This window comes from Nyctibius grandis, chromosome 2 (genome assembly GCF_013368605.1).
Source record: "Nyctibius grandis isolate bNycGra1 chromosome 2, bNycGra1.pri, whole genome shotgun sequence".
Classification (NCBI taxonomy): domain Eukaryota; kingdom Metazoa; phylum Chordata; class Aves; order Nyctibiiformes; family Nyctibiidae; genus Nyctibius; species Nyctibius grandis.
The window spans coordinates 31,052,985-31,074,740 of record NC_090659.1 but is presented as its reverse complement, the minus strand read 5'-3'; the positions used below and the strand labels follow the sequence as shown (position 1 = coordinate 31,074,740).

The following is a 21,756-nucleotide window of genomic DNA, read 5'->3' as shown; positions in this document are numbered from 1 at the left end:
CACGCATGTGACACAGTCTTTCCTGGATGGAAAAATGCAGCCAAGAAGACATAACTACAAATACATTCTTGAAAAAGAGTTTCCATTCAATTTACAAGAGCGAAACACTTTTTGAAACTGTCTTCAACTACTGTCCTAAATCTATCCTTTATTTTGTAGTTAAAAAAATCTAAGTAGTAACTACAATAATATATACAGTGAATATCTTGGACAAGAAAAACCTTATAAAACAGTATTATGCATTCATGTTTCCAAATAGTTATGAATAACTTGCTCACATTTTCAAGGGTTTTTTTTATTTACAGCACAGTTTAAAGATGTTCTGTGTTCATTTCTAAAATATAAGGCATTATTTCTTTGTTTATCTTCAAGTTTAATGTTTTCTGTAGCATTTATTTAAGCATGTTGTAGTAATAATAATAAGATAATTTAAAACTCTCCATCTACGATTGCTAGATATTTTATTTCCTGAGTCAATTCAATGCATTTAGATAAGAAAAAAGCACTAACAACTTCTTGAAATATTGGTTGTGAATTATAAATATTCTTGATACGTTTTCAGGAAATGGATTTGCAGTGATTATAGCTGAAAATAATTATATACACAGAAAAGCAAGTGCAGAATGTATTACTAAGTATTATGAAGTCCAATAATAAATCATGCATTCAGTCATAATAAATATACAAAGTTCATGTAAAGGAGATTAATAAAAGCCAGTAGAGGTTTAAAGAGAGGATGCTATTTTCCTAGCTCAGGTGATACATCCATTGGTATTATCTCAAGCATTTCAGATGGATTGTAGCTGGAATTTCAGGTAAGCAATAAATTTAAATCTACGTTCACACAGGACACTTTCTTGTCAGCTAGTGTTCAAGATTCAGACAGTAAGGAGTCACACGTTCTAAGGCTACAGCAGAATGGTATACAGGGTTTACACATCTCTTTTGAGAAATCAAAAGACGCTCTGGAGACAAGGACATTCTTACGGGCTTATTGGGAAGTGTGTATTGATAGAAAATGAAAGAAAAACCCTACAATACTAACCAAGGGTCATAGAATCATTTTGGTTGGAGAAAACTTTTAAGACCACCAAGTCCAACCATTAACCTAACACTGCCAAGTCCACCACTAAACCATGTCCCTAAGCACCACATCTACTCGTCTTTTAAATACCTCCAGCGATGGTGACTCAAGCACTTTCCTGGGCAGCCTGTTCCAGTGCTCGATAACCCTTTCGTTGAAGGAACGGTTCCTAATATCCAATCTAAACCTCCCCCAGCACAGCTTGAGGCCATTTCCTTTCATCCTATCACATGTTACTTGAGAGAAGAGACTGACACCCGCCTCGCTACAACCTCCTCCCTACAACCTGTACTTGTAGACAGCAATAAGGTCTCCCCTCAGCCTTCTTTTTTCCAGACTAAACAACCCCAGTTCCCTCAGCTGCTCCTCAGAAGACTTTTCCTCCAGACCCTCCACCAGCTTCGTTGCCTTTCTCTGAACTCACTCCAGCACCTCAATGTCTTTCTTGTAGTGAGAGACCCAAAACTGAACACAGCATTCGAGGTGCAGCCTCACCAGCGCCAAGTACAGGGGGATGATTGCTTCCTTAGTTCTACTGGCCACACTATTTCTGATACAAGCCAGGATGCTGTTGGCTGCCTTGGCCACCTGGGCACACTGCTGGCACATATTCAGTTGACCATCGATCAACACCCCCAGGTTCTTTTTCACCAGGCAGCTTTCCAGCCACTCTTCCCCAAGCCTGTAGCGGTGCATGGGGTTGTTTTGACCCAAGCGCAGGACCCAACACTAGCCTTGTTGAACCTCACACAATTAGCCTTGGTCCATCAGTCCAGTCTGTCCAGATCCCTCTGCAGAGCCTTCCTACCCTCAAGCAGATCAACACTCCCATGCAGCTTGGTGTCAGCTGCAAACTTATTGAGGGTGCACTCGATCCCCTTGTTCAGATCATTCATAAAGATATTAAAGAGAACTGGCCCCAGCACTGAGCCCTGAGGAACACCACTTGTGACCAGCCGCCAACTGGATTTAATGCCATTCACTACAACTCTAGGTCCAGCCATCCAGCCAGTTTTTTACCCAGCAAAGCGTACGCCCGTCCAAGCCATGAGCAGTCAGTGTCTCTAGGATAATGCTGTGGGAAACAATGTCAAAGGCTTTACTGAAGTCTAAGTAGACAACGTCCACAGCCTTTCCCTCATCCAGTTAGCAGGTCACCTTATCATAGAAGGAGATGAGGCTAGTCAAGCAGGACCTGCCTTTCATAAACCCATGACGACTGGGCCTGATCACCTGGTTGTCCTGTACACGCCATGTGATGGCGCTGAAAATGATCTGCTCCATAACCTTCCCTGGCACCAAGGTCAGACTGACAGGCCTGTAGTTCCCCAGATCCTCCTTCCATCCTTTCTTGTAGATAATAATCACATTCGCTAACCCCCAGTCAATGGGGAGCTCCCTGGTTAGCCAGAACTGCTGATAAATGATGGAAAAGGGCTTGGTGAGCACTTCTGCCAGCTCCCTCGGCACCCTTGGATGGGTCCCATCTGGTCCCATAGACTTGTGTGTGTCTAAGTGGCATAGCAGGTCGCTAACCATTTCCCCTTGGATTATGGAGACTTCATTCTGCTCCCTGTCCCTGTCCTCCAGCTCAGCGGGCTGGGTACCTCAAGAACAATTGGTCTTACTACTAAAGACTGAAACAAAGAAGGCATTAAGTACCTCAGCCGTTTCCTCATCCTTTGTCACTATGTTTCCTCCCACATCCCATAAAGCATGGAGATCTCCTTGGCCCTCCTCTTGCTGCTAATGTATTTATAGAAACATTTTTTATTGCCTTTTACGGCAGTGGCCAGATTAAGTTCTAGTTGGGCTTTGGGCCTTCTAATTTTTTCCCTGTATAGCCTCATGACATCTTTGTAGTCCTCCTGAGTTGCCTGCTCCTTCTTCCAAAGGTCATAAACTCTTTTTCTCCCTGAGTTCCAGCCAAAGCTCTCTGTTCAGCTAGGCCAGTCCTCCCCGTTAGCTCATCTTTTGGCACTTCTGTGGTTTCTAACATATCAACAACCCTTGCATCTTTGCTGCTGCGTGGATCTCCATGCCCTACCCTCACTGAGATGGCTAGGGTGCTGTGCACATTAGTACAGGGATATTTCAAATGTGTTGCAGTGTACTCGGTACATCCTGGAGCACACTGAAGGACCTCATTAGCACACTGTCCCACAAACATTGGCGTGCTGCCCCCAGGCTTATCTCTAGCAAGCCTGGTTTTATCCCTTTCCCACTTCAGGTCTAGTTTAAAGCTCTTCAGATCAGCCCTGCTAACTCCTGCGCAAAGATCCTTTTCCCCCTTTGAGACAGGTGTACCCCATGTGTTGCCAGCAGGCCTGGTGTCATGTAGACTGACCCATGACCGAAAACCCCAAAATTCTGCTGCTGACACCAGGCTCGGAGCCAGGTATTGATCTGCTGGCTCTTCCGGTTCCTTCCTTCATCATTCCCTGCAACTGCAGAATAGAGGAGAACAGTACCTGTGTTCCTGATCCCTTAACCAGTTGACCCAAGGCCCTGAAGTCTCTCTTGATTGCCCTTGGATTTCTTACTGCAACTTCATTGCTGCCTAACTGAAAAATCAATAGATAATAATCTGAGGGCTGTACCAGGGTAGAAAGTTTTCTCATCACATCTTTAACCTTGCCCCAGGGAGGCAGCAGACTTCCCTGTGAAGTGGGTCCAGTCTGCATATGGGGCCTTCTGTTCCCTTCAGAAGGGAGTCTCCCATGACAATGACCCATCATTTTTTCTTTATGGAAGCTGTTTTGATGCAGGGTGTAGGCCGACGTAACCTCAGCAACACCTCCGAGCTAGATGAACCATCGTCCTTGCTATTGTTCGGTTCCCCTTGCAGAGCCTTGTACCTGTTATTCCAGGGCACCTGGGAAGGTGGGGGAGTCATGGAGGAGACGCATCTGCTGCACTGGGCAGGAACTTGTTGTCATTGCCCCTTATCCCTCAAGTCCCTCTGTTCAGTCAGGCGGAGAGAGGACAGGGAATCCCCTCTGTCATGTGCCCTGCCTGCCTGTCAGGCCTGGCCCAGGGATGGTAGGGTGCGATTCCCATAGTCTCTCTCTCTCACACTCCTGGATACTCCTCAACCTGCTCACCTCCTCATGGAGCTCTGTCTGGGAAGCAGAGAAGTTCGCCCACCTGGGCGCACCCCCCACAGCTGTGTTCGCTGCTGCCATCTGGTACTGGTGTAAGAGCAGGGCAGACCCTGCAGCCGGACACCGGGGTGGCAGCATGTTCCCATTGGAGCTCTGCCTGGGAAGCTGCATCAGTCGTGGCGGGTGCAGAGTTTGGAGTGGACATAGCCTTCTGCTGGATATATACCATTGCTCCCTGGTGGAGCCAGCTGAGCTACAGTGCCCTGCCTGCACGCCCTGCCGCACCATCGCTAGCCCTCCCCAGGGCCTTCTTTCATACATGGGCGGGGGCTGGGCCGCTGCTGTTCCTGGCCCCGTTCAGGTCTCATCAGCCACTGTAGTGTGAACTGCCGACGGCTCTAACCCTGAGGTTCTCCAGGTTCGGGAACACCACTGTGCACCGCGCTGGAGCACCAGCTGGAGAAGAATATAGAGATGATGTGGTTTTCCTCCTTTCTTCAAGCTGTATCAACCCCCTGATTTAAGCTATTTAGACAAAACCTCCCACCCCGCCCCCCCACCCCGTATAAATTAAATAGGTTTGGGTTTTTGCAATACACAAATTAAGCAGTAAAGATTTACATTTCTTTATATTGCCAGAGAAAAGACTTTCACTGACATGAGTGGACTTTCAAAACCAACATACACTGTGTCAAATTTTCCTGTGGCAAGATATTCTTGCCAATATTTCTAGGTGCTTTCAGAAGCCAACATGGCAACTTTAAATACACTGTTGTCTTCAAGAACAGCTCCTTGTTATGACTTCACATGCTGTAATTGCAGAAAAGAAAATACCTTTTTCAAAATTAAATCTGTGAGGTTATTGTAAAAAAAAGCCCTATAATATAATGTTGACTGATAAGATAATTTAACTGCATTGATTTATTATTTTTAATTTCAATTTATATAATTATTTGATGAACTAGGTAGCTAAATTTAACCCTTTTAATGTTTGGCCACAGCCTTTGGCCAATGGCAGCTGATTTGTCACAAAGTTAATACTGATTTGCTCTGGGGATAGAAGAAAAGGAAAGCCTGCTAGATAGAGATTCTTATCAGTTAAGTAATCAGCCAGATTTATTGTCTGGTGAATTGAGTTAAACTACCAAGAATTCAAAGACGACTACCAATAAAGGTAAGGTTCCACGATCTGGACTATGAAAATCACACCTAATCACAGACTTAAAATTCAGGGTGATCTATAAGAGAGATTATAATTATGATTCTTTTAGAAATAGGAACTCAATGAAATTAAATAGCATAAACTGTTTAGTCAAGAAATCTACTGTAGAACAAGAACTGTTGAGACTGTAAAGCCGTAAACAAATGTGATGCAATCGTTGTCACATAATGCAATCTTTATGTTTCAAAAGTTCTTCAAAGCTGGAAAACATTGCAACAGAGACCTCTATCAAAATGCGTCCTAATTAAAAAATTGAAGCTTTATGTGAATGATAAAGGCAGCAGGAACATGATAGTGACTCCCAACATGTTTTATATAGTTAAGTAGGCATCAGAAAAAAACACCTGTCAACTGCTCTACTACATGTCCAATAACAACTTTCCCTTTAAAAATGACTCACAATCTTACCAAAGTATATCTTCAATACACAAAAGTCAATATTCATAACTACACTTAGAGCATGAAAATATTGTTTTTATAAATAAATATATTAACTGAAATGTTTGGTAAATTTCTGATGCTCTGAACAGGCTCTGAAAAAAAGTTCTAGATCAAGTTCCTGCTTTAGACCTAGAATGGATATATTCGCTTTCATTCTTAACACAATATATTCTAATATTTACTAGATGTGTGAGCCCACTCAGTAGTGCTCTTAAGCTTATAAACAAATTACTCTGCAGTAACTGCCTAGAGATTAAATAAACAGAAGCCACTGGGGCCAAATCATTCTTTACAGGAAAAAGAAAAGGAAGATATTTACTGTAAAAACAATAAAAACCTCCAAAACTCTTTATGTCTTTATATATGTATGTACATACACACATGCATATAGAAACAAACATAAATACAAGAATACATATATATATATACAAACATATACTTACATTTATACAAATACAAAAAAGTGAACACCATAAATAACAAAAGATTCTTACTTTGATGACTAATGTAAATGTTGATCCGTAGGACTGAATTTTACTATCTGAGCAATGTGGGATGTTTTCAACCTAAGACTATCCAAAAATTCTTTGAGAGATGTTTACTTTATATATATGTGCACAGAACGGTTTCAGAATTCAGACAAAAAAAAAAAAAAAAATGTTCCCTAAAGATCTACTTCCTTATCGTAGTCAGGAACAGTATGTAGTATAGTAATTAAAAGGTCCATTGCAATTAACGGGAGCTGCAGGTGCACTTCATAATTTACTTTATGATTTGTTCTTGGCCTGCTAGAACACTAGTTCTGTTATAAATAACATCCTGCATGACAGGTATAATATTATACGAGCCACTAAAATAAAGCACTCTCTATTAGCTGAACCAGTTAATCAAATAAAAAGTTTTAACTCGATGACTGATTGCACCTTTTGAACAAGCTGATTTCTATCACCGTAATTACATTTGAAACAACAGTTACATGTAATTACTAGGTGTTTAAATTCATGGCAGCAATGACAAATTAACAGTAAATTGTTATTAAGTGAGTACAGGCTTTCAAATCCAAGCCTAAACAAACTGGAATAAGGAGCACGAGCCACCAGTTGACTCAGACAGAGCAGCTCTTGAAAAAGCACTTGGGAGTACATCTTGCTGGATAAGCAGCTGACTGAGGAATAAGATGTCATTTCAGCAGCTGGTCCTATGGAGCCAAGCAGATCCATCTTCAGCATGCTGTTATATACTACTGCCTTACGCTTTTAAACCAGCCTAAGTTCCCAAAGAGCTTTTAAACTGCTTCTCTGTCAGCAAATGGTTTGCTTCATTAACGCTGAAACGTAATCCATCTTGTTGGATGGAAAATTCTCAAACTATAGCAGAGAAGTACAGAATTTCATATGTAACCTTTCATCTTCTACGTGACTGCTATTCTCAGGCACATTACTTTGTGTTTTCCATATTAAAACACGGCAGCTTTCTGTTTGTATTTCCAATTCATAAGGCCCCTTGGTCCACTATTGTGACTGCACAGACATTTATACAAATTTTATATACATGGTACTTCTGGAAGTGAATGTGTTAATATCCAGTATTTAATATTAAGCAGCAAATTAAATTAATTAAAAGAATTATTTTTCCTAATAGCATTTTGTATATAGGGTATTTCATAGATTAGGGATTAGTTTTCCTAACAGTGTTAAACTGAACCAATAACAAATTCTTATGGTAGTCCACAAAATACCCTAGATAGATTTTTTTTTTTTACTACCATTAATCCGTAGTTATAATTGTTAACTGTTACATAAACATTCATGGATCAATTTCAAGTAAGCTTATATTTTCATTTACACTTTCTAGAAACCCTCTGAAATGCATATTGCAGCTCATGTATTTTCTCCATAGTCAACAGTGTGATACCACTACCATAGCAACCCGTAAATAGTTTGTGAAACACATCAGAAGTTTACAGTTTGTAACTGCACACAAGTGATATTGGGCTTATTTGGGAGGTGTCAGCTAAAGATAGAAAATACACAATCACAGGAGTAGGACAGATTTGCACTTGTGACTCATATTCCCACTTGTACTTCCAACAATGTTTTGGTGCCTTTTTTTTTTTTTAACATTCAGCTGTTGATTTTGTATTTATGGTATTTCTAAGATTAGGAATTACTGCATTTAGTAGCTGTTACTGAGACTTTAAGAAGCCACCAAAATAGCAACTTGAAAATTTAGAGAAAATATTTACTAAGAGTAAATATTAATTTTCTTTCTTTCTCTGAAGAATGTGCAAATATGCTTCATTTCAGTAAGGAACTTTAAATAAAATAATTGAAATGAAAAATATCACAGAAACTTTAGAAAAGTCAGATGTAAATAATAAACAGTAAGATGTTTAGCTACACTACTTGTAAACACAATGCAAATTTATATCAGAGTGATTCTTTTCTAGTGATTTACTGTAAGAAATCTGAACAGTCAAAAAAAAAGAAAATTCAGAAAATTCAATATGTAACTAATTTCATGTTGGAAAGAAAAAAATATATTTATTGACTTAACTGTCATGAAAACTCTTCATCCTAAAACAGCTTTTAACGTGCAATGAGAAACTAATCATAGCCTTCAATATACTGACTGTTCTGGTGAAGGAAACCAATCACTGAGTAGCTAGTGTGTTATGGCAAAAAAAGAATACTTCATTGAAGGTAAGGTATGAAAAATATTAAAAAGTATATTTAATTTATAACAATTATTTTTTATTTAGAACAGAAAGCTTGTGTTTTTATAATCAGAAAAGTATTTGAAAGTATTCTAGTAAACAACATTTGTTCTGCCATTCTTTCCGTAATTACTTCAAACTCACTTGAGTAGAGATCTGAACAGACAAGTCCGCAGGTTCAAGATTATTAAAAGTGCAAATGTATTTGCAGCTAAAATACTAATAAATTCTCTTCCGTTCAACAGAACCCAATTTTAACAAACAGCAGACTGTGGTGAGTAAAAAACCCCAAACTGTTTACCTCTGAAACAGCAAAGAAATCTAATTCTTGGGCATCAGGAAATGCATCCTGGCATTTCAACTACCCTAATATATTTGCTGGAAGGCCTACTCAGCCAGCCATCCTCAGTCCAGGAGGTTCCTCCAGTGCATTGATGATAACTTTCTGATGCAAATGGTGGATGAGCCAACTAGGAGAGGAGCGTTGCTGAATCTTATTCTCACTAACAAGGAGGGTCTGGTTGAAGAGGTGAAGGTTGAGGGCAGCCTTGGTTGTAGTGACCATGAGATGGTAGAGTTCAGGATCTCATGTGGCAGGAACAGAATATCTAGCAGAATCACAACCCTGGACTTCAGGAGGGCCAACTTTGGCCTTTTCAAGCAATTGCTAGGGGAAATCCCATGGGACAGGGTACTAGAAGGTAAGGGGGCCCAAGATAGTTGGTTAGCATTCAAGGACTGCTTCTTCCAAGCTCAAGATCAGAGCATCCCAACAGGTAGGAAGTCAAGAAAGGGTACCAGGAGACCTGCATGGTTGAACAGGGAACTGCTGGGCAAATTCAAGTGGAAGAAGAGGGTGTACAGATCATGGAAGGAGGGGCTGGCCACTTGGGAGGAATATAAGTCTGTTGTCAGAGGATGTAGGGAGGCAACTAGGAAAGCTAAGGCCTCCTTGGAATTAAACCTTGCGAGAGAGGTCAAGGACAACAGAAAGGGCTTCTTCAAATACATTGCAGGTAAAGCCAACACTAGAGGCAATGTATGCCCACTGATGAATGAAGTGGGTGCCCTGGAGACAGAGGATAAAAAGAAGGCGGAGTTACTGAATGCCTTCTTTGCCTCTGTCTATACTGCTGGAGGCCGTCCTGAGGAGCCCTGGACCCCTGAGGCCCCAGAGGAAGTCAGGATAGAGAAGGAGTCTGTCTTGGTTGATGAGGGCTGGGTCTGGGACCAATTAAGCAATCTGGACATCCATAAATCCATGGGCCTTGATGGGATGCACCCATGGGTGCTGAGGGAGCTGTCAGAAGTCATTGCTAGGCCACTCTCCATCATCTTTGCTAAGTCGTGGGCAACGGGAGAGGTGCCTGAGGACTGGAGGAAAGCGAATGACACTCCAGTCTTCAAAAAGGGCAAGAAGGAGGACCCGGGGAACTATAGACCAGTCAGCCTCACCTCCATCCCTGGAAAGGTAATGGAACAACTTGCCCTTGGTGCTGTCTCTAGGCACATCAAGGATAGGAGGATCATTAGGGGCACTCAACATGGCTTCACCAAGGGGAAGTCATGCTTAACCAACTTGATAGCCTTTTATGAGGACATAACCCAGTGGATAAATGATGGTAAAGCTGTGGATGTGGTCTATCTCGATTTCAGTAAAGCGCTTGACAGTCTCCCACAGCATCCTCGCAGCTAAACTGAGGAAGTGTGGTCTGGATGATCGGGTAGTGAGGTGGATTGTGAACTGGCTGAAGGAAAGAAGCCAGAGAGTGGTGGTCAATGGGACAGAGTCCAGTTGGAGGCCTGTATCTAGTGGAGTCCCTCAAGGGTCGGTACTGGGACCAGTACTATTCAATATATTCATTAATGACTTGGATGAGGGAATAGAGTGCACTGTCAGCAAGTTTGCTGATGACACAAAACTAGGAGGAGTGACTGACACAGCAGAAGGCTGTGCTGCCATTCAGAGAGACCTAGACAGGCTGGAGAGTTGAGTGGGGAGAAATTTAATGAAATATAACAAGGGCAAGTGTAGAGTCCTGCATCTGGGCAAGAACAACCCCATATATGGGTACAAGTTGGGGACAGACCTGTTGGAGACCAGCGTAGGGGAAAGGGACCTGGGGGTCCTAGTGGACAGCAGGATGACCATGAGCCAGCAGTGTGCCCTTGTGGCCAAGAAGGCCAATGGCATCCTGGGGTGTATTAGAAGGGGTGTGGTTTGCAGGTCAAGAGAGGTTCTCCTACCCCTCTACTCTGCATCTTGAATATTGTGTCCAGTTCTGGGCCCCTCAGTTCAAGAAGGACAGGGAACTGCTAGAGAAAGTCCAGCGCAGAGCCACGAAGATGGTTAAGGGAGTGGAACATCTCCCTTATGAGGAGAGGCTGGGGGAGCTGGGTCTCTTTAGCTTGGAGAAGAGGAGACTGAGGGGTGACCTCATTTATGTTTATAAATACGTAAAGGGCAAGTGTCATGAGGATGCAGCCAGGCTCTTCTCAGTGACATCCCTTGACAGGACAAGGGGCAATGGGTGCAAGCTGGAACACAGGAGGTTCCACATAAATATGAGGAAAAACTTCTTTACGGTGAGGGTGACTGAACACTGGAACAGGCTGCCCAGGGAGGTTGTGGAGTCTCCTTCTCTGGAGACATTCAAAACCCGCCTGGACGCGCTCCTGTGTGACATGATCTAGGTAATCCTGCTCCGGCAGGGGGATTGGACTAGACGATCTTTCGAGGTCCCTTCCAAGGGGAAGACTTTGTATTCAAAATGATTGCTGGAGTACGAAGAGGAAGAGACAGATAGGTTTTTTTCCCCCCCTCTTTTTTCTGGGGTTAGTAGCATCTATTCAAGGGGCCACTGCAACTTTCCCTAGTCTCCAAAGTCTCCCTTTCAGTTTGAATAACACTGTTCCAGAGCACAAACTCAATCTTCTCCAAAACATGCCGCTCGCAGCAAAATGCTGACAAAAAAACTCAATTAAATTCCCAATTTGCTAACTATCATTGTATCAGACTTTCAATCAAGTTTCACTTTATTCAACTGCCTGGTCTACTCCAAAGTTTGCAGTAAGATAAAATTACTAGATGTGCTAAAATTACATTCTCACCTAATTCTCAGCTGGTTGGATTAAACCGCAAGATACAGAAACATTAAACACTGAATTCAAACTTCTACAGCTTTGGAACTCTTTGATAAAGCCAAATGAAAGATAACATCCTACACAAACATAACTCAAGCATAACCTTCTGTACCAAAGAAAGGAGATTCAAAGCCAATTTTAAGTCTCTTTTTTGCCTGGGATCAGCATTTGACCTTTTAAAGCTTAAAAAACAGCTTTTTTTACTGAAGAGCAGCACAGATTCCTCAAATTGTTTTGAGGTTTGGTTTGTTTTCTTGTCTGTTTTTAATTAAGTTGCCCTTTTATGGTCCAAATAATTCTCATTCATTAAATCTGCCAGACTATTACTAAGATTAATATTAGTGCCTAGTGAACCTACGATCAGTTTCAGTTATTTATAGATTTCATGATTTTGGTGTGTTTTACAGTTCTTATTGTGCAGGTAGTTTAATATTTATTCCAAATTATTTATGAAAATTGGATTAACACGTTGAAACTCTCAGAATTATATCATGTATCAATCTTCCCTTTTCAAAGTCAACCAACCACAGGGTTCATGACAGTCACAGGAATTATTTTTAATTTACAGTGTTCATCAATGCAGTGACAATATTATGTTCTCATACAAAATCTAGTAGATCGTTAAACATGTAACAATGCAGCTTCAGGAAAAGTGACAAAATTCTAATTCTGTAGAATTCCTCCCCCACACCCAAAATATAATCAGTTTCATCAGAACACAAAAAATGCCCAGGTGTGTCAGAAAAGCTAGCCCAACAGATTGTTCTCCCTCAGTGACCATCTCCTATTGGCAATGTTGGTGGCAGAAGACTGGACACTTTCTTTAATCTGTTCACCTCACTCTCCCCAAGTATCCACTGTCATTAGATTAAGTATTTTATAGGACTAAGTCATATTTTCCTCCACAGCCTTCTGTGGCCAGCAAACCTCAGACATTCAGAAACCATAATGTAAAAAAGTAATCTTTAAATCGATTTTACTCTCTCTTACAGTTTCAACAAGTATACTTTACTTCTGGTATTGCGGAATTAGGTGAATAACATGTTGTTCCACATTCAGTTTACCCACCACTTTGATTTTGTAAACCTCAGTCATATCCCTCCCGGGACTTCTCTCCAGATTGAAGATCCCTGACTTCTTAGTCTCCCCTCACAATGCAGCCACTCCAAACCCTGGCTTATTTTAGTTGCCTTTCTCCATCTATACTTTCTGTAAGTCCATTATGCCCTTTGACATGAAGAGAGCAGATCTGCACACAATATTCAATATAAGCATGCCACAACATTCAGTGGCAGCAAAATACCACTGTTCTTGTTTTGTTTTCAATACCCTTACTGATGCTGCCCAAAATTTTATGGCTTTTATGGCTGCCTCTCCATACCGAGCCTGCAAACACTGTCAGTGATAATGCCGGCATCACTTTCTTGAGTTGTAACTACCATTTGCAAGCTCAGCATCAGGTAAGCATGGTACAGACTGTTTGTCTGAAATACTCATTACCTCACATTTGTCTATGATGAGGATCATCTGCCACTTGTTGCCCATCTGCTCAGTTTTGGCGTTTCCCACTACCAGCTCAGCATTAGACCACCTGGGAGAGCTTGATGTCATGGGCATCCTTGGAAATGTCACCATCCACCTCCTGTCTCCAACTAAATTCTCACATTCATGCACCCTACAAAAATATTTGTTGGTTTTTGTTACTTCTGTAACTCTTTCCCTCCACCCCAACTGATGAGTATGTTTCATTTTGGCTTGAGAAATATGTCCAAAATGGAGTGTCTGTGCCCCATCTGTAAACTGTGCAGGATTATCAAAATTAATTTCTTCCGTCTTGGTAAGCAATAGCAAAATAGAATTCACAGCATATAAAATTTTCTTGCCATTTAAGTAATGCTCAGCAACATTACACTTGAATTAGAAATCACTGTAAGATTTAATTTCTGGAATCCATTCAATTGTTAATTTCTTCCCACTTCCTTTATCTTGAGATCTGCTGAGCCAAAAAACTTGATAGAAAACAAAATTTCAATTGATCATTACTCCTCTGAGCTACTGAGAATCAGCTTTCAAAGCAGAGCACAATGTATTGACTACAAAGAATTCTGTTTTGCAGAAGATTCTAAACGTTAATAGCCATTTTATTTTTCTTTGAAATTATTAAATGAAAATGTATTCTACCCAGTCTGATCTCCCTTCAGCATCACCTTCTTCCATTATGGTTTTAAAATGTGGTTCCATTTTCTCATTCTCAAAACTGACTTAAATAAAAATCTTAGAATCCCCTTCATAATCATAAAATTCTTTTAACCATGAACATTTTAATTTTTAGGAAAAATAAGCTTTAATAGTCCTTTAGTATTTCTCTAAGTGATCTAAAATATAAGCATATTGGCTTAGGAGTTTGTTTGGAAAAGAGTCTATTAAAGCTATTCTGAAAAAGAGGAGTCAAAATATTTTAATTCACGCAGATCTATTATAATTTATAATATACTGAGATACTTAAATAAATTTGCCATACTGCAAACACAGCAGACAATGCTGTGATTATACTAGCTCTTTTGGACTGTAAGTAGAGGTCACTTCCTTCAACTTTTCTTGTTTGCCCCATGCTTTGTTCTTAATGAAAAATTAATGCATTTTAGGTGACATGGGTTTCAAGTCCTAAAAAGAGAGAACCTGACTGTACCCCAAACCAAATTAGGACAACTAATGAACAACTAAGAGATGTCAAAGCATAAGACAGATGAAAATCCCATTACACCATGGCTATATGAAGACTGTGCAGCAGATAAACATACAGTCTTTTCATGTCTAGGCTCATCGATAACTGAGACCTAGCTAGAACGCACCTCATACTCCTGTCAGCTAGGTTTCTTTCCTTTGAAAATCCGGTCTGTGAGAGTGAAAAGATGAAGGAAAGAAGAGAAAGCATGTACTAGGAGGCAGCAGCTAGACTGAGGGTAGGATCTGTTTCCAAGATCTGGGAGCAAAAAGCGTTCCCTGCCTCTGACGCAGCCAGAAAGAGCGGGCAATGAATGGAAGTGCAAACTCCCCTGTCCTGATGCACACAGGTCTCACTACTGTACATCAAAAACATTTATATCAGTTTAACACAACACTATCTGTATTTCCTTCTACAGCAATTCATTTATTTATGCAGAGTTCACTAACTGAGGTCTGTACTATAATTGCCCTCAAAATGACACAAGCTGTCATTCCAGAGGAAAACAAACAAACCGGTCAACAAACCAAACAGACCAAAAGAAGGAATGCATATGCAAGTGTTTATTTAAGATCCTTCATCTAGTTAACATAACTGTATTATTCCCAATTAACAGATCCTAGGCTTCCTTAAAATACAGAATGCGCCAAGAAATTCCACATGCTGCTAACACCACCTTGAGCCAAAACAGCATTCAGATACACATTTCTATTGATAAATGAAGGAAAGGACAATACCAATCTTTACCAGAACTGGAACATATTTCATATTCTCAGACAAAGCTCAACCACTAATCTCTTTCTTCTATGTTGCTGCAGCAGCTTACAGGGCTATTAAAATGATGTGTTATTGTTTTGTAAGTGTTAGCACTTACATAACAAGTTAAGGCTTGGAAACACAGATGCGTTTCCATCGTACAAAAGAACAGCTTTTAGTGTGATAAATAAAGGCCAAGGATCCCTTGTGTAACAAGTAGCATTACCATCAACACCTGGAAATACAGCAGAAACAAATATTTAAAACACCACTGTAGCTTCTGACAGCTGTAGCTGACTTGGTGCATCTCCTTCTTTTAACATGTTTCAAGTGAAACTTTAATCATGATTAAACTCAACAAAAACCTTTCAGGACACTCCCTTACCACTCCAGTGAACATTTCCACAGCTTTTACCCCTCATGGCTCTAAACCAAAAAAAATGGCACATGACACAGCAGAAGTAACAAAACTGCTATACACTACAAGTTCTACTAGCAAATCTCTAGCACTCTTTCATGTACCTCTATAAGGAATATTCTGGGTTTTAAAAAATATGCATGAAGAAAGCTTTGCCAGTGACTGTATTTTAAAGCAGAATGTCATATCAGTTTAGGCCTAGCATCTAGGTTAAGAATTTATACTTTTATAAAACCTAGTATAAACAGCAACAAAAATATATTTTTTTTTCTATTGGAAATTCTCTTTTTAAAGGAGACAGATCATTTTTGTATTATCTGTAACTCAAATGCTCTAGCTTCCTGTGACTGCATGAGAAAAATAAATTGATCCAAAAGTTATTATAAATAACACTAAACTAACAAATCTATTCTTTTTATCCAACCTATGAAATGCAGATGTTAATTACATTAATGATGAGAAGTGAATTAGATTAGGATTAACTGTATCAATTAGCTAAGGTATTAGTAGTACAGATATGTATTTTAATGACATACTATCAAATAGAAAGATGCTAAATCAACTGTAAATTCTGTAAATGAAGTTCCAATCTGTTCTACTTTTAATCAGGCAATAATGTATATTTTTTTAAGCATTAGGAGTGGAATTATAAAAATGTGGAGTATGGAAGGGAGTGATGGTCACTGACAGGAATAGGTAGAAAAGAAGAATTTAAATAAATGATTGTGAATATGAAATTTAATCACTGATAATTCATTATGAATATGAAAACTCCAGAAGTTGAGAGCTCCTTTGAACATTTAAATCAGCAGCAAATCTAAAATAACAAAAAATAATTTCACAATATTTTTCCTTTTAACCTACCTCTTTTTTTTCTCTACCAGCTGTCTGCAGATCTCCTGCCACCGGCTATTCAAACTTTCCAGTTGTTCCTTCAGCACCTTAGCATCTGTTTTTGATGACTGCTCAATAATCTCTTCACCAGTTACGTTCAATGTTTTGACAACAGTTTGCTGTCGTCCAATGCCATCCTGAAGCTCCTGCAAAATACACATCACATAATACATATTCATAAAAATGTGAAAGCATGAAACAAAATTCTTCATCACATACTGGCCAGATGGAAAGAGGTGAAACTTTTTGCTTTCCTCTGAATTCCAAATGAAAAAGCCAAAGATGAGTAGACAGAAAGACATCTCATGTTTTTGTAACAAGTACCTTTCAGTGCATCTCTACAGCCTTGTTTCCCTCCTGTATTCTTGTCTGCTAGAGATTATTACAGTAATATTCTGCAGATGAATAAATAAGAAAAACTTGCGAACAAATTTTCTTCTACACCCCCAAAGGTATACACAATGTTTATTTAATAGCCTAAGAAGCATTGTAAAATTTTAAGTGCACAGTGTTTGGAGTTCCTATTAGCTATCAACACAAATAAGCGATGTCAAGAAAGCAAACTGTTTGAAGTACTTCTCTTTATTCCATTAAAGAACACATTTGTCTCCAGTTGCGAGAATCCTGATAATCCATTCCCTTGTGTGTTTTTTTTTGGGTTTGGGGTTTTTTTTTGGAGATACAGGGAGAAACTACACTTCTAAGGAAAAGTATTACATTATTCCTACTTAACACAACAAAAAGAAAAACTACCAAAAGATAACGAAGATGGACCATTTTTCAAGTTCTGAATCTATAACCTAGATTTTAACACTGTATGCCTGTTTAAGAAAGTTCATATTTATAAGTAAGAAAATAAATATTTTCATATTTTTAATCATCAGTAGAGTATGAGTAATTTTTTCCTTGAATTCCTCAAAACGTACAAGCAGGGAAGCGTAATATAATTTTCAACAGTTTACTGCTAAAATGAGCAGAAACTGATATAACTTCAACAATCTACGCTGTGGAATTCATACTTATTATAGGTTTCACAATCTCAGGAAGTGTGTCTGAATCCCATCTACATACAAGAGCTTTCAAGTAAAATGCCGAATCTACCTTTTCTGGAAGAAACCAAATATTTTAACGTATCATCCTCTGGAATAACATTTTATGCTTGCTTTTTCTTTCTAAATGCATAGTATCAATTATGGAGCAAGTTAGTAAATCTGCGTATAAATATTAAATTAAATTTCTTCCTGAAGTGATTAAAATTGGCAGGATACTGCTTTCAGGAATGTAAAAGATGAACATTACTACTACTTATGCATTTTTATATATCTTGTCCATTAGATCTTCAAGCATGATATTATGACTGAAAGTTCACAAACTGAACCATACTAGAAGATAAATTGTTTTAGTATGACCACACCTCAGCTGCCAGTTACTAATTCACTGAACTGCAGAAAGTCAGTTGCATGCCCTATCCCAACTTTCGCACAAATTTTACACAGACAGCTTGAACACCAACACCAGTACAACCTGAGGCACAGGGGTCAACATCAGCTAACAGCTGCAGCATTTACCCACAGTCCTGGACAGGAGTCGTAGCCAAGGTAGAGATTTGCACTGTCAAGACTAAGCTTATTGTTATTATACTTTGTTTTTCTTACAGTTTCTTTTAGGTTGTTATAAAAGACAACTCCCCCAAAATTATTTCTGTCTTTGGTATCTCTCAGTAAAGACTGTTATTCTAGGGGGTTTTATCCAAACTATTTTCACATCCCATAGTTTCAGAATAAGAGAGTAGCTGTGATGAGCATAATGTTGCAGCAATCTGCATACTGTTTTATTATGTTTTGATAGGATGATGGATCCTAACAAGCTACAACAGCCCAGTCTCGTCACATCAAGCACGCTGCCAGTCCGAAGTGTCCTAGCACATTTTGCTTTGCCTGTGGAACACGTAAGATTTTAAGATACTATTGCAGCAGAAACTGCAAGATCTTCTAAGACCCAGAAAAGACCCATAAAAGTCTCTTACTTTGAGGTATAGGATTTTCTTGTCTTTCCATGATGCACGTCAATACTATAATACCTGATTGAACCTTTGGCTGTTATTTTCAGGTAGATAATTCACTATTAGGAATAAATAGCAGTAATTTACCTGAATGCAAATATTCTTTATTATTGTGAGGCTGGAAAGTCATTGGTCTTTCCAGTACACGCCTCAGTTTTGGTAATGCCCAGCTAAAAATTAATATCTAGTTTTTGCACGCATTCACTGCATTTCACATTGATTTTAGTGCTAGAGCCTTTGCATTATGCAGTAGGGAGCATCACACAGTTAAATCATAACAATAAGATATATAGTCTGAGGACAAATATATCACAATAAGTGGTTTATTTCCAGCAAGGTGCATGAAACAATTGTGCTATTGCATGCACCTGTACGAACTTAAGATCCATACCACTACAGAAAAAATAACTCATAATGCAACTTCTACTTACAGGCAGCAGGACTGTTAATTTGAAACAGAGATCAAAGAAAGCAGAACAAAGAAGGGAAATTTTACTTCCTGAACTCCAAAGTTTTTAGAATGAAAATTTGTAGAAATTAGAGGTTATCTTTGCACCAGCTTTTCTAAATGATAGAAATAATCACCAGTCAGTATACTGTTATAAAAGTAAAATGCTAATTAAAAGCCTCTTTAAATACTTTTACTGAGCCCATTTCCTGCATTCATAGCATCTTAAATTAGTTTCTTTCCCTCCCCCAGCATAGACACAGAAAATAATATAGTAACTATTACATGATTGCCACACTTATTTCAATTGACACAAAATTAACCAAGGCAATTTTCTGATTTATCCTGTGGCACATTATGCAATAGGTCTTACTTACAAAGTAAAAAAAAAAGAAAATAGCGCAGTGGCAGAGATGATCTTTCAAATTACGATCCCTAATGCCTAAATAGGAACCTCATGCAGGACGCGTAGGAAGAAGTGTGAACTTCCACCAGAACATGAGAGAAACCTTCTGGCCATCTGGATTTCAGATCACCATAAAGAACCTAATTTGAAATTATTTTTTTCCAAGTGCTCATGCATTTGACACTCTTCATATGATTAAACTGAAACACATGTGCTGATGAAGTTTGTCTAGTTTCCACAGCCTAAGAAAAAGCAGATTATTCTTGATACTGGGTACCACACAAATCACAGCAACCCATGAAGACATTTAGGTTTTTTAAAAAGTATTTTTGTATAAAGCAGACAAAAGTATTTTTAACTATTTTGCTGAAAGTCATGTTTTCACACACTCATCCCAGAGCTATGAACCACAAAGATACTATTCACAACTTATAGTCAGTATTTAAAACTTGTCAACAGCTATAGTGCCCTATTTATTCCCCCTCTATCCTTGCCACACACATCCATGAGGACAAGGTGCTGGGACCCTGCAAGGGATTGCCTCCTATGGCCTTACAGTATATGATGCTACAGAAAGAATATTGACATTGAATCTTGTGGTTTCACTTGTCATTTCACCCCTTCGTACAGAAATGGCAGAGCAAAAGGGCACATTGCCCTTTGGATTCCCAGCTTACTCAGAAGACCATCTGAGATACTTATACTTGCTAATATACAGATTCTATGCACTTTATGAACTGAGTGAGTAAACAAACTTAATTAAAAATGAAATGTTTATATAATATTACAAATAAAACATCTCAGAAAAGACAAAACCTCATCATATTCATACACACAGAGCTAATCACAATTTTGAGTGGATTGCAGGTAGTTCTATATACTTTGTGTTTTCAACATGTTGCATTTTTAGCTACTAAAGAAAGCAGATGATAATATAAATACCCATCACTTCGATTTTTCTTTCTTATGAGTCCCAAGCCTAAGTTAGCATGGGAATGACATATCATTAAAGTTCAAATATTCTCTCAGACTAAAAATTACTAAAACAGTATATTAAAGGACTTCTACCTGTCATAGAGATGGTTTTACACCTTGATAATGACCTCATCTGATTTAGTATGATAACGTAAAATTGCCAATATGTTCATATGATGCTTCTTTGCTTCAATTAGTTTCTTTTTATTTTCCAATATATAGCTAAAATGAAACATTGTGCACACTCTTTCAGAAAACTTCCCAGTGGAACAGAAGCACAAAAGATTTCTGGGGTAAACACAGGGGGAAATCCTCACTAAAGTCAAAAGGGCTGTTTCTGCAATAGCAGGGGTCTCTGCCCATAGTCAGCTTGAAAACTCTGGCCTAGTTCACTATTGGTTTTCATTTTTGTCCTCACTTGTACTTTCTGGTCCTAGAAGAAACTGCTTAATGACAACACAAGAGCAGCTGCTTTATGATATTTTTTGAATCAAACATAAAAAAAAGGAAATGGGAAAAGAAATGAAAAAGTGGAAAGAGAAATTCCCAAAGGAATTTCTTAACATGATACTTTCAGCACTACTTCTGACCTCCACGAATTTATGTAGAACACTATTTCAGTTGTACCTCCAAACATTCTGAGGTTTCTGCATCAATACTAACATTCTGTGACTTGTAAAGCTGTTCTTGAGATAATTATGCAGTATAGGAAATATTAATAAACAAGTCACAACTACTTGTGACAAAGACAACAAAGTTGTTAGCAACACCCTTATTCTTTAGAAAATACTTTCCCATTACATCATATGTTGCTTTCCTGAGAAAATTAAAGATCTGAGAGACCCTAAATCTACAGGCATTCCTAGTATGATGTTGGCAATGGCTTTCAGTTCATTCACTAAATATGAGGTGGGAATCCCCTAAAAGGGAGAGAGAGCAAAAATATCTAACACTAAAATATATTTATCTTCCTTCCTTTTTTTTTTTTTTTTAGTTTCCTTTCCATGTTGCTTTTCCTCTTATTATTTTCAGTTGAATTATTCAGTGGTTTTACAATTAGATTTTTTTTTTTAATTTCTTGTTCTATTTTTTCTTTTTTATCTTTTCCCAGTCAGTCCTGTGGCTTGCCTTCCCCTGTTGAACCCCAACAATCAATAAAAAACTGCAATATTGAAGATCCTAGAGCTAGTCCTATTCGCAAGCTTGCTGCACATCACAGAATCACAGAACCAATCAGGTTGGAAGAGACCTCTGGGATCATCGAGTCCAACCATTGCCCGGACATCACCTTGTCAACTAGACCATGGCACTAAGTGCCATGTCCAGTCTTTTCTTAAACACATCCAGAGATGGTGACTCCA

The 21,756-nt window shown here is 39.0% G+C and overlaps 1 protein-coding gene across 1 annotated transcript in view; it reads right to left on the bottom strand.

Annotated features, from left to right (window-relative positions):
* DMD (dystrophin) overlaps window positions 1-21,756 on the bottom strand; it is a 1,374,504-nt gene that overhangs the window by 465,806 nt on the left and 886,942 nt on the right. Inside the window, 1 exon segment of the mRNA XM_068422827.1 lies at window positions 16,475-16,650. Coding sequence (XP_068278928.1) covers window positions 16,475-16,650 — 176 coding nt within the window.